This window comes from Cydia fagiglandana, chromosome 11, assembly GCF_963556715.1.
Source record: "Cydia fagiglandana chromosome 11, ilCydFagi1.1, whole genome shotgun sequence".
In the NCBI taxonomy this organism is placed as follows: Eukaryota; Metazoa; Arthropoda; class Insecta; order Lepidoptera; family Tortricidae; genus Cydia; species Cydia fagiglandana.
The window spans coordinates 1,139,170-1,151,247 of NC_085942.1; the positions used below are offsets into that span (position 1 = coordinate 1,139,170).

At 35.7% G+C, this 12,078-nt stretch overlaps 1 protein-coding gene across 2 annotated transcripts in view; it reads right to left on the reverse strand.

Annotated features, from left to right (window-relative positions):
* Nucleotides 1-12,078, reverse strand: part of LOC134668759 (protein trapped in endoderm-1) — a 63,947-nt gene that overhangs the window by 18,846 nt on the left and 33,023 nt on the right. For both annotated transcript variants that reach the window (XM_063526212.1, XM_063526214.1), the window contains exon 2: nucleotides 1,033-1,287. In XM_063526212.1, the coding sequence (XP_063382282.1) occupies nucleotides 1,033-1,150 (118 nt within the window). In that variant the 5' untranslated portion in view covers nucleotides 1,151-1,287. The remainder of the gene's footprint in view (nucleotides 1-1,032; nucleotides 1,288-12,078) is intronic.

Consider the following 12,078-nt stretch of genomic DNA (forward strand, 5'->3'; position numbering starts at 1 on the left):
GCATCATGTTGGTCCCGCCACTTAGCGCCGTCCGACCGATAATTTGACCGATTATTCGGACACTTAGCGATAGTGATGTTTGCGTGCGCTTATCGTATCGATTAATTATTTTATTTTAAGAAAATCGTGTCAACGTTATTTGCATTCTTAATAATGTCAAGTTTTGATTTAGGTATGCCGAAGTTATCAGAATGTTATAAAATCACGGAGTTACATTACGAAGTAATTTGGTTATACCTAAACCTAGGTATATTTGATAGAGCGAAAGCGAAGATCTCCGTTTTAATTAAACCCGTTTCTCCGTTTTAGCTCTCATTTCCGGTTGTTTTCCTCACCTCTACGGATCGCATTTCTCAACGAAAATTGTTGAGCATTTTCGTTAATTACATATCTTTCTTTTTGACGAATATTTTTTGGAAATCATCTAAAATGGTGGAGGCATGGGGGTCTATGTATAGTTAACATAGCCACTATGTAGTATAATTTTGTACATACGTATCTAACTTTGAACTTTTTGTAGTTGATTCAAATTGTATGGTTTTTTTATTGAATTTATGAAATGAGGAATTTAAAATTAAATTAATTCGAGTTTTAAATGTATCGAGTTAAGCGTAATAATTTGATTTTGTTTCGTACCACGTCTAATATTAAAGTATCTATACAATTGTGAAACCCGATTTGTTGACAGAATAACTCATTTCTTGCGGTTCAAAGAACGCGTTATTATGACGCTTTGACGCGTAAACAAACGGTCATCACTTTCGACGAATATACACGTAACTCGAACACGTGGGTTAACCATCATACAGACAATAGGTCGTCACAAGGACAATATGATCATTCAGATACGACTGTTAAATTGTCATTGTTAAATCGAAGGTATAAGTTATTTAATTGCAAAAACTAATGATTATGCGGTTGGTATTTGAATATTGTAAATGTGTTGTGGAGCTGTCACCATCAGATGATGACCACGACCACTCTGTCAAGAGTGAAACAACTAAGAAGAAACTAATAGTGAAATAAACTTACCAACAACTCCCACCACACTGAAGATACACGCACACACGGCCGCCAAAATGGTCGCCTCTCTCGGATAAGAGATCGCCGCCGTCGAGTTCACCACCACAGTCAGATTATCCAAATCCATCGTGACGAATATCGATAACGTCAGCACATCACTACACTTTTGAAATCGGAACTTTCACTTGACATTTTTGTTTTTTATTTTGGTTTTAGTCACTGTTTTATGCGCCATCTGGTTGCTATCGGTGCATCGTGTGACAACTGAAACAAATTGATAAATAATGTTATTGTAGTTTTGTCACCATTAAAGTACCTATTTTTCACATAGCTTGATACGGTGACAGCTGTCATCTCAAAACATATTTTGCATTTTAAGGTTAGGTATAAATTCTATTGAGATGAGCTCTGTCATCGTACCCAAGCTATGTGAATTAATACTATACCCACGATCTCATAGGTTTCTAATTTATTGAATACTAGTTTCTGCTTTCCGAATTTGTCTGTAAAATTATGATTTGACGCGAACGGAATGGAAGGAACTGAAAATGTACCTGTGGAAATTTTGGGACACTTTGTTCTCCAGGATCGAAAGAGCTCATGAATCTAAATAAAAAGTAACAAAGTTCAAAGAGAGTGTAGTGTACGATTAAATAATTTAATTTCAATGCCATCTCGTACCTTGTCACAGTGACAATAGAACGAAGTCCCTAGCGACTTTCATTTTATTGTCACTGTGACAAAGTACGAAATGGCACAGAAATTAAAAATCCAACTTAAAATAAAGTGGTCCAGCTATGCTGTGTAATCGTTCCGGTATGGTAGCTGACTAGTTGAATTAATCAATTCATTTCCTATCGTAAGAAAATGTCTGAAATGCTGTCAAAAACGCGAAATGGTTGGCTGGCCCGACTAATATTACACCTACACCGTTAAACGAACTACCGATATAGCCATTAAGCCAATCGCTCATTTTAACAGTAAATAATATGTTTGTTTTTCATATTCATGCATGAGGTGTTAAATACCCTAGAACACCACTGGACCGGCGCCATATCCCGATCAACGAGCATAAGTAGCTAAACGGACAAAGTATCCAGAAAGATTCAAACACAACTCTATTGATATCGGAATAAGAGCGTGAGCAGATTATTTTGAGCACCTCGTAAGCTTAGCAATTTTTTGCCGCCAGGCCAATCACGCGAATAATTTGCATGGTTTATGCTGAATGCATATACAATATGGAAAGTTAGCCACTGACATAGTTTCCTGAATGCATTTACCTAGTTTTTATCGTCTAGTCGTCATTGTGAAGATATATGTACATAAAAATTTAATTAAGTCATTATTTTTTCGGTATCGTCTTGGGTCGTCCCATTCGTTTTTCGTCAAGTTCTTAAATTAGTCCTATTCTGCTTTCGTCACTCATTCTACATTGAAAGCCACCGACGATTGTGACGAATGTAGAATGAGTGACGAAAGCAGAATAGGACTAATTTAAGAACTTGGCGAAAAACGAATGGGACGACCCAAGACGATACCATTTTTTCTACGAAGAATTTTGATTGGTGAAAGTGAAGTAAGTACTTAATACTCTCCTCTCCTAGGAAGTGACTGTACTATAGAAATTGCATACTATGTAGTCAATTTTAACAACTGATGAGGAGGTAAGGAAGAATTAATCAACAAAACTTAGTTCCGCATTTCTTTAACCCGAAAGAAAGACTAAATCTATTTTGTCATGAGTAGAGGGCGGAGTACCGGTGGCAAATTTCACACAAAAGGTATGGAGTCGTTTTTATAATTATTATTTTAGGCTTGAATAATAAAATTATTCATTTACCTAATGTACTTAGTATGGTACCTACTCGTAAATTGGAAGTAAGTACTTAACACTATGCACTAAAATTCCGATAGAAGAAAGTTTTCTGGTTTTCTGGTTTTGGTGGTTGTCTGGTTAGATATAGTTAGGACTATTTTAAGCCTCCAAGGAAGTGAAACCGTCCGAAATAAACTCAAATTGGTTCTAGATAGAAACCCAGATGCTGACGAATTAAGGAATATGATTACAATGGAAAATTATAAACAAGTCCTTAAACATGCAACCATGACATCGGTAGATGTAGAGCGATCGTTTTCCACTCATAAATGGATCTTCAATAAATTAAGAAACCGATTCACTTCGAAAAACCAGGAACATGTGGCCATAGTCCAGTCATTTTATAACATGGATACGCACTTAAGTGTAGATTGTGAGGAGGACCTCGAACACATAATTCCAGTCCTCAATTGTAATTGAATGGTCTTAAAAATAATATATCGTTTGGCAGGTATAACTTCTTAGTCTAGTAATTAGTACCTAATGATAATGTTTTGATAAGAAAACATATTATTATGTATTATAGATATTAACAACATATTACATTATATTTGTATGCTCGTAAGATAATTTCTATAAGTTCCTAAAAATTATTATGCAAAATTAATCATTTATTCGTTATTTATTTAATCATAAGAATACTTAGGCGACTCCATACATTTAGTGTGAAATTTGCCACCGGTACTCCGCCCTCTAGTCATGAGTCATGAGATTGATTTCAATAAGTATAAAGGATCTCCCAAAAACCCAGTTTCTGGCAAAAATCGGTTATGGAATAGGTTTGAAAATATTATTCTAAAGAAAAAATTAAACTCTGTAAAAATCACTGCAGTCATCAAATTATTTGTTTTACTAGTTATAGGTACTAGCCTGTTGAAAATATTTTAGTTCTCTACCTTACCTTACCTTATGTAAGTATGTATTTCAAATAAGTAAATTAATATGTATTGTGTTGTGTGTAATAAAATATTTAAACGCTATACTTATAATAGCCCAAGTAGCACAGATAGCTCTATAACTACTCACTTTTAGTTCTATTTAACGCTCTGTGCGTATTAAGACTCTTATAAGAGCACACTCGTGGTCCTACAGCTGTATAATAGATCTCAGTGATATTTATATAGCTTAGGGCTGATTAAACGCTGCATTACGGCTCTGAAAACTACCATTAATACGCAAAGAGTGATATAAAGGTATATTTGCTACGACTTTATACAGCTTTAAGGGTTATCAAATGCTTTAACCGTTATAAGGTCTGTTTAGTGGATAAAATTACGCCATGTGCTGTATAAGGAGGTAATTGTGGACTTTTATTACGTTGACTTATTAAGGGAGCACAAGTGAACTATTATGAAGCTAATAGACGTATAATGGAACACATGTGGCACATAATACAGCTTGTCGCATAACATGTTTACCGCTAAGCAACTTTTATTACGCTGACTTTTAAGGGAGTACGAGTGAACTATTATGAAGCCAATAGACGTATAATGGAACATACGTGGCGCATAATACAGCTTATAGCTGAACATGTTTACTGCTAAGCAGCTTTTATTATTCTGACTTTTTAAGGAAGCACGAATGAACTATTATGAAGCCAATAGACGTATAATGGAACACATGGGGCGCATAATACAGCTTATCGCTGAACATGTTTACCGCTAAGCAGCTTTTATTACGCTGACCTTTAAGGGAGCACGAGTGAACTAATATGAAGCCAATAGACGTATAAATGGAACACATGTGGCGCATAATACAGCTTATAGCTGAACATGTTTACCGCTAAGCAGCTTTTATTTCACTGACTTATTATAAGGGAGAACGAGTGAACTATTATGAAACCAATAGAAGTATAATCGAACACATGTGGCGCATAATACGGCTTAGCGCTGAACATGTTTACCGCTAAGCAGCCTATTATACTACCATTGAGACTGTCTGCATAGCGGCTGTTTAAACGTTCACAAGATGCCTTATAACTGTTTAGAGGTTCACTAGTGTATCGAAATAACGACTTGGACTTTATAGTGGTTCACTTAAGTATCTTTATCAGATATATAACAGTCTTATGCTGCATATTAGAATTTTAATGGTTCACGTTGCTTTTTAACATTGATCGCCATTTTATTGTAGATAACCTACAAAATTGAAATTACTTTTCCAACTTTTAAGGGTAACAAAAAGGTTTTGTACATGAGTTCTTAACCTAAATCATTAGTTTAGTACTTCCTATAACGTATTATTAACTTTTTATCTCATAATTCTGCCCAAACCACTGAAATAGTTTTTACACATAGCTTATTTATATCATTAAATTAAATAAATACTGATTATATTCGTGGCGCACTGAAATTTTCTTAGATAATGTATATATATAATGTCAATAAACTTGCATTCCCAAACATCTTTCTCGCGTAAATATATAAAAGATCATGTATTAACATTCAACTAAACACTTTAACAAAATGACTTATGGCGTCGTTGCGCTTAACGTTTTTACTTCAATATAAATATGTTCACCTCTGCGTTCATCGTCAGTGTCACTATACTAAATAATAGCTGCTTTTTAAGGCAGAGGTGTAAAAGTATGTTATTAATTATCTTTTATTCAGCCCAACGTCAATCTTTCCCGGTATTAGGGTGCACATGTGACATATTAGCTGAATAAAGGGTAACTGGTGGTCTCTTACCCAGTCAATATACACCTCTTATAACTCCTGTTGCCACTTATAATTCCGTTAAATTGCTGCTACAGCGCTCTTAAGTAGCTATGTGAACTTAAGGCTGCCTAATTTGTGCCCATTTAAGAGTAATAAAAGCTGAAAAGACGCTTATACAGCTCTTATGCAGCTTTTTTATTTCAGCTTCAAGCGTATTCTTACTTCATTATGCGGCTGCTATACAGCAAATCTGTGCTACTTGGGAGGTGATCAATTGGTCATGTTATTTGTTTCATCCAGGTTTTCCATCGGTTTCTCAAGATAATATTAAGAATTAAATAAAAAATAACGAACGGTTTAAATTATGTACCTATATGCTAAGATATTTTAGTTCTACGAAATCGATATCTGTAAAGGTTTTCCCCGAAGATTAGCAATTTATTTACGATTCCCCGAAGTGGAATGAGCCTGATCACAACCAATTTAGATTTATAGACCTATTCGTCTGTTTGGCTAAACTTTAATATTGATCGTTTAATCTGGACACTATGATAAACAGATGTCCGTTTTAAATCAAACATTTCTACAATACGACAGTGAGATCAAAGCAATAGAAATTGGCAATGGTGACGGGATAACAATTTAAAAAAGTGAATTAGGCACCTACTAGTCAATATTTGTGAATAAAGTACAACAAATAAACAATAATATCTAGGAGACCGAGCTTTGCACGGAAAACATATAAAAACTCAAAAAAGCGCGTTTTCCCAGAGGCAAGACCTAGCTAGATCGATTTATCGACCCCGAAAACCCCTATATAGCAAATTTCATCGAAATCGTTAGTGCCGTTTCCGAGATCCCCGAAATATATATGTATGTGTATACCTAAACAAGATTTGCTCGTTTATAGGTATAATACCTTTTCTTCTAATAATTAGATTTTATCTTATATCATTTTATCACGGTTTCTTAAATGCGATTATTGCCTTGGCCTTGAGATAGTCCCAAACCGTGCCCTACTAACCCTTTTATAAGCAAGAAAATATTTCCACATATTTTCCTTAATACAAAGAAGAGTATCGAGCTCGACGCGTGCGCACCCAACGCTCCCCACTGCGCCTCGCGCATACAAACTGCTTGCTGTAAACTTAGGACTACCATACACAAGCAAAATTCTATATCTCAATGTGGCAAACAAGCGAACGGCCCCTCTGATGGACCGACTGTCTACTTAGAGATGCACCGGATATTCGGTTACTATCCGGTATCCGGCCTATCCGGCCATGATCGTGACCTACTATCCGGCCGGATACCGGATAAGTAACATTGCTTGATTTCGGAATAAACTAATTTGGATTTAAGAAACAGTCGTCATGGTCATAATCGAACTTGTTTATTATTTTAAAACAATTTAAACATTCCACTAACTTGCACGCGCACTCATTTCGAACCTAGAAATGTGTCCTCGACTCCTCGCGAACGTTCACTAGGAAACAGATCAGACCTGCAGAATGCGCACCTGAAAAACCGGAATGTAGGTATACTTAGTTCAGCTGGCCGGATATTCGGCGGCCGGATACTGGATATTCGACCGATGGTCAGGCCGAATATCCGATATCCGGCCAAACAACTATCCGTTGCATCTCTACCGTAGACTATTAGGCGCTTGTAATTCCTGAGCGGGTAGGTGTAGCCAGCAGGCGGGTACCCTGAGAACGTTACGTAAAATATATTATCAATAGTCGATAAAATATAATATTCTCTCCTTATTACATTTACATTTTTGCTATTCTACTTTCTATAGACTTATAGAGTAGGTAATGAGAAATGCATATAAAGTTAAACAGTTCCTTTTCCTTTACTTAAATACTGACAGACAATACATAGTTACCATCGAATCGATTAGGATTTTGAAAACATGTACCTATTTTTCAAATGTTGCTACACTAAAAGGGGCCCACTGATTACCAGTCCGCCGGACGATATCGGCCTGTCAGTTATTCGGAGCTGTCAAATTTTTGTTTTTACTGCTAGGCCGATATCGTCCGGCGGCCTGTTAATCAGTGGTCGGCTTAAGAAAGGATTTTTGACATTAAAACCGGGAGAAAGAGAAAATAGGTTAGAAAAGTTTTTTACAACTTTAACCCGGAGGAAGTTAGAAGCTTTAGAATTTGAATCCGTTTCTGTAGTGTGTAGACGCCCTTATCCGATAACGACTGATGTGCCCTTACATCACGTAACGTAATACAAACAAACATGCATTATAATGACATTGCATTCTGAACTTTAACTTAATGGGGCAAAGTTCAAGTTGATCTGGCCACAAGTAGATGTTTACTTTTGGATAGCGTATTAAATTTACGTTTTGAATAGTTTCGATTGATTTAATAAGTACCTACTAAATGATCGTGAATACTTACCAAATAAAGAATTAAGAAATGCATATTATGCATATATATAGACATAATAAAAAGTTAATGCAAAGTTAGCGTGGTCAGTGTTTAGTTTCGTCAGAATCAGAAATCCTTAATTCAAAGTTGGTTGTGTAAATTTAAGTATCCTAATACAAACTGATACAAAAGAAATCAAATTCGAATAAAACTTCCGGATAATACAATTTGAATTTCAACTTCCGAGTATTCCGGTTATAGTGCGAGTAATTTGTGCTAACATATTATTGTTATTAAAGCCTTTATTATATGAACTGTTCTGTGCAAACATATTTTACATATTATGTAAGTGACAACATCGTAATAAAACATTCGTATCTGCCGCCAAGATTTATATGTTGGAGAATTAATGACGATCGTAGCCCTATTCAGCGCATAGTGAGGATGTTAAGTGCAAACACCTTTTTTTTCTTGATTAAAGCATGAAACTTGGCACAGTTGTTCCTTATATCAAATAAAGCCGATTTCGATCGGTAGCCCGAAGGAGCCCCCCCTCTGGGGCCCGAGAGGGGGGGTCTAAGTACCGCTCCGCCCGGCTTCATTCTTAAAATTCTAACAGGCCCCGTTAAGCTAATAGGTCATATTTGGTATCAATTTCGGATAAATCAATAACGTAGAATTCATTTCTGATATAAAAAAATTGCAATTTGTAGAAAAAAAATTAAAAAAAATTAAAAAATCTAATTTTTCAAGTGTAATATTTATTTTTTATTTAGTATCAAAATTAAACTGCCTGGTTTTTCTACATATAAAAAATATGACAATAAAGCCTATTTAATGCAGATTTTAAAAACGTAACTTTTCCTTACCTTTATTAAAAGAAAATTGCATAAAAAAAATCTTATATCGTCTCGCGCGGTGAATATCTTTTTACCGACATCGGCATCGTTATGGACAACATCCGAAGTACACACTCTGGAGACCGATTAAATGTATTGTTTGTTGTTGTAGATCCTTTATAGATCCTATTATAAAGATAGAAAAGTGTACAAATACTATTTTTTATGTGTCGTTCAGTAAAAAAAGGGACCTAGGAATAAATTATCATAGAGCCTCGCGTTTGTATAGAAGCATACTCGTATTTAATTAGTGTAAACCACTCCATGGACTCCATGGTCGCTATTCTCAATGAATAAGAAGTAAACTGTAAGTATTATTAAATATTTTTATTACATTATACCACACTTTAATTTTGCGACTTGTGTATTAAAAAATACAATTCCTTCCCCCGGCACATGAATGCGTACATTTCATCATTCACGTATATAATATATGTCAGTTTCAACCATATTCTGGCCACAGCAGGGTTGTCAGAACAGTTTGGAAACAGTCATCTGCTCCTTGCTTCCATTCCCAAGAAGACAGACTGAGCAAGTTTAAAGAGGAACTAACGTCTGACCCCCAAGCCCCAAACATATAATTCTATCCTGATAAGGCTGCTTCTGTTTCAATAGTCTATTCAAGTAAAGAATTATTTCAGGCATTTTTTTTATTATTTAGCAACGGCTTTATCAGTAAGGTATTCACTTTACAAGGCTATTTCACATATCATCATATGAAGTTATAATAAACTTTTGGCGAATGTTATTTATTAAATTTACTGATATTGCTCTATCCTGTAGGAGCTTGAATCCTTGTATCGGCCAAGCTAAAAAGGGTCTATGCTTAGATCTCACTTTTATACACCATATATTAAATAGGGAACCCGGTTCAAATCCTAGAAGGCATATATTTGTGTTTATCGTGAAAGCTTGTTCCTGAATTACCTATGGATGTTTTGAGTGTATTTATCAAATGCATATTATCATATATATATCATCTAGTCTTATTATCACAAGTCTTATTGAGCTTACAGTATTACAAGGTCGATCGAGAGAATGCTTGGAATACGAGTAAGACTCCTGGTGTTTCAGAGCCCGATAGAAATAAGAGTTAAATTTACCATGATGATAAGCTTCACTTATAACAACTGATATTTTAGTGAAACTCATTTCTTTAGCACTAGGTAAATCAATTTGAGACACTGTGTTGACAAAACTTCGAAGAGTTATAAGTCCTTATTTATGCCATCGCGAAATTGTGTAGAGAAACATGTTATAAGTAATGTTCCTCGTGAGGTTCCGAATACTCCAAGAACCATGAAGAGTCCGATTCATTTCATATGATGGCCCTAGTTGCAGATGCTGTAAAACAGTCATTGCAAGGTATTGATAAGCACAGTAGACATAGACGATGTAGTTATAGCAGCTAGACTAGATTCATGCGTACGAATATTTCCCCAACTACAGGATTTGTGGGCTCACGTTGACACAGTGGAAAACTCAATTATATCACATGTCACTCCATTGCATCCACAATAGGCCAGAGAATTCTATTTTTAAGCCAATAAAATTATCTATTCTGTAAGCTACTTAACTAAACTCTTTTATTTACCCTAAAAGAGTTGAAGTCTTACCCCTGTTTCGAGCATTCAGCTGAAAGGGTAGAAAAAGTGAGTTCGAAACATGGAACCTGTTCAGAGTTCAGCCATGCTACTACAAGGATCCAAGCTCTTACAAGATGGAGCAATAGCGGTGGCTAAAAGCATTCCCCTAAAATACTAAAATGAGATACCTATTATATGTTCGGTAATAAGTGCAATATTGAAGAAGACAAGTTACACCGGGATATTGAAATGAAGAGTTGTATAATGTTATACCTGTTCAAAAGGGAGCCGTATAAATGCCTCATTACGCGCAGTGTACCGTGTGGTTGATGTTTGGGATCAGACATTAGTTCGTCGTCAAACTTGCTCAGTCCGTCTTCTTGGGAATGGAAGCAAGGAGCAGATGACTGTTTCCAAACTGTTCTGACAACCCTGCTGTGGCCAGAATATGGTTGAAACTGACATATATACGTGAATTATGAAATGTATCCATTCATGTGTCGGGGGAAGGAATTGCATTAATACACAAGACGCAACATTAAAGTGTGGTATAATGTAATAAGTAAGCAGATTAAATAATACGTATAGTTTACTTCTTATTAATAGGGAATATTACGCAAAACTCTGCGTAGGTAGCGCCACTACCACTATCTGTCAATCACTAACAATCTGGGGGTCTGCCGCGAAACAAGAAAATCGAAGTTTCGTTGTCTAATCCCTCTATCACTCTTGCATATTCGATAAAGAGGCAGATAACTTAATTTCGATTTTCGCTTTTACCGATAGGCCCTGGTTAACAAACCGCCTTGATGCATCAATGTCATATTTTATTGTCTGTGAAAACTTGTCAAAAAACAGTTTAAGGTACAGTATGTATAAGTTAGTTTATGAATTTACTAGAGTCGGTAGTGCTGCACTTTGGCGGCAGAACATTGCAGTAATATCCCCTATTGAGAACAGCGACCATGGAGTCCATGGAGTGGTTGGCACTAACTAAATACCTACGAGTATGCTTCTATACAAACGCGAGGCTCTGTGATAATTTTTTCCAAGGTCCCTTTTTCACTGAACGACACATATGAAAATATTTGTACGCTTTTCTATCTTTATCTATCTACAACAATAAACAATACTTTTAATCGGTCTCCAGAGTGTGTACTTCGGATGTTGTCTATATCGATTCCGATGTCGGTAAAAAGATATTCACCGGCGCGAGACGATATAAGTTTTTTTTTTATGCAATTTCCTCTTAATGAAGATATGTAAAAGTTATGTTTTTAAAATCTGCATTAAATAGGCTTTATCATCATATTTTTTATATGTAGAAAAACCAGGCAGTTTAATTCTGACAATAAATAAGAAACAAAAATTAAACTTGAAAAATTAGATATTTTGAGTTTTTTTTTATTTTTTTCTACAAATTGCTAATTTTTTATACCAGAAATGAATTCTACGTTATTGATTTATCCGAAATTGATACCAAATATGACCTATTAGCTAAACGGGGCCTGTTAGAATTTTAAGAATGAAGCCGGGCGAGCGGTACTTTGACCCCCCCCCCTCTCCGGCCCCAGAGGGGGGGCTCCTTCGGGCTACCGATCGAAATCGGCTTGGTTTGATATAAGGAACAACTGTGCCAAG